The 1,991-nt window shown below is 43.3% G+C and overlaps 1 protein-coding gene across 1 annotated transcript; it reads left to right on the top strand.

Moving 5' to 3' along the window:
• Positions 1-717: 717 nt before the first annotated feature.
• Positions 718-1,755, top strand: LOC129687626 (mitochondrial fission regulator 1-like). Its single transcript, XM_055622100.1, is given in 2 exon segments — positions 718-1,333; positions 1,336-1,755. Coding segments are annotated over 2 exon segments (984 nt in total). The 5' UTR covers positions 718-769.
• Positions 1,756-1,991: the final 236 nt, after the last annotated feature.

The raw sequence follows: 1,991 nt of genomic DNA on the forward strand, positions 1-1,991 counted from the left end.
TCTGTGTCAGCATCTCAATTAGGCGCTTACTAACCAGTCCACAAGATGCTTTCAAATGTGAGCTATTTCCTAACTGGTAGCAAAGGTATCTTGGATGTTCTTTGCACCTATCCATTTTGATACCCTTTTGAAAACCTTATGTCTCATTCTGTCTCCACAGTATCCTCTGACATCAAGATAGCCAGCTAAGGTCTAAGTCCAGTCCATGCATGGTCCTTGGTCCATACTTCAGTCTCGGAAAGGCATTGGCCATATTTTTAAAAAATAAGAAGACCGAGGGGGATGTGAATAAGAAAAAGTTAGCATTATAAATTATGGGTGGAGTTCTCATAGAATCTGCTTCTTTGTCCCTGCCACCATGCTACGGTGCTTTAGTCCAGGGCTTTTAAAGCATTTCTACTCCTTTCTTGCCCTCTCCCCATCTTCTGATTTTTATTCAACACTAGACATAATATAGGTATATAAAATAGATATTTATATATATTTATATAAATAGATATTTATATATCGAATATTTGCTGATAATAAATCATAAATTTATTTTAAAACATTTTTGGTATACATAGAGTTCTCACCATTTATTAAAGATGAAAGCTAAATTGCATACTAAAGACATGGATGTGCTTGTTTTATTTATTTATTTATTTTATTATTTTTAAAAATTCACTTTACAGAGGGCCGCGGCGCCGCGGAGTATGCTCTATGGACTGTGCACTGCTATGGATGTCTGAAGGACCTGACCTGCAGCCTGGAAGACTTGGCCATCTCCATGCTGGGCTGGATTAAGTGCCTGATGAGGATGGTGTTTCATCGAGTTGGGGTCAGCATGCAGTCAGTCCTTTGGTCTGGAAAACCATATGGTTCATCTAGAAATATCGTAAGGAAAATTGGTACCAGCTTACCTCTGATTTAGTGTCCAAGAGTTCAGTTTCCACTTACCAGGCATGCAACAGAATGGCATTCCATCTGTCCAGGAGAGGATGTAGTGACATCTTTTGCTGATGTTGCATGGATAGCCACAGAAGAAGGAGAGTGTTCAACAAGACTCAGGGCAGAGATGAGGTCCAAGCCTCCCCTTGAGGATGAACTTCCTTTCCTGGACGAGCCCCCAAGCAGGCACATCTCCTTACTAAACCTGTCTCAAGAGGAGCCTTCTCCAAAGATAACACTGGCCAGTGAGGAGGCCTTGCAGAAGATCTCTGCACTTGAGAATGAGCTTGCTGCCCTCAGAGCTCAGATTGCCAAGATTGTGACCCTGCAGGAGCAACAGAGTCCCAGTACAGGTTGCTTAGATTCTTCCACATCTGTTACTGTAATACCCCTCCCTCCTCCTCCCCCCCTCCTCCTCTTCCCTCTTCCCCTCTGATCCACCAAGGTATGTCAGCTCTTGATCTGATTAAAGAGCAAAGAGAGCAAAGACTCAGTGCTGGAAATGGAAAGACTCTGGCTAAGAGTCACCCAAAGAAGCCTGACATGCCAAATATGCTAGAGATCCTTAAAGACATGAGCAGTGTGAAGCTACGGTCTGTCAAGAGGTCAGAGAAAGATGTAAAGTCTAGGCCAGTGGATAGTACTGACCCTGCTACCATCATAGCAGAGGCTCTGAAAAAGAAGTTTGTTTTTCGGTATGATGAGGTTGAAAGAGGTCCAAAGCCAGAGTCAGAGACCACCGCAGAGCCAGTCCTGTTTGGCCCACATATATTGAAGTCTACAGGGAAAATGAAGGCTTTAATTGAAAACGTTCCAGACTGTTAATGGACAGTGAGTTCAGAGACTCCTGGTTCACCTGTTGTTGGCTGCAGAGCTGAGTTTGGCTAATAGAGTATTTAGTAAATTCCTGGCTGTAGTATTTATTGGCCTCCTTCTTAGGGGAATTAGAGGAGCGAGAAGTAGTGGCAACACCAGAAGTTGGTTGGCTCTCCAGAACACACATGTATGATGACATGCTTTTACTAGGTAGCCAGGGTTCATCTTCCAGCCTGGAACACAGA

The sequence above is a fragment of the Psammomys obesus genome, unplaced genomic scaffold, assembly GCF_907164565.1.
Source record: "Psammomys obesus unplaced genomic scaffold, mPsaObe1.curated_primary_1811, whole genome shotgun sequence".
Lineage (NCBI taxonomy): Eukaryota > Metazoa > Chordata > Mammalia > Rodentia > Muridae > Psammomys > Psammomys obesus.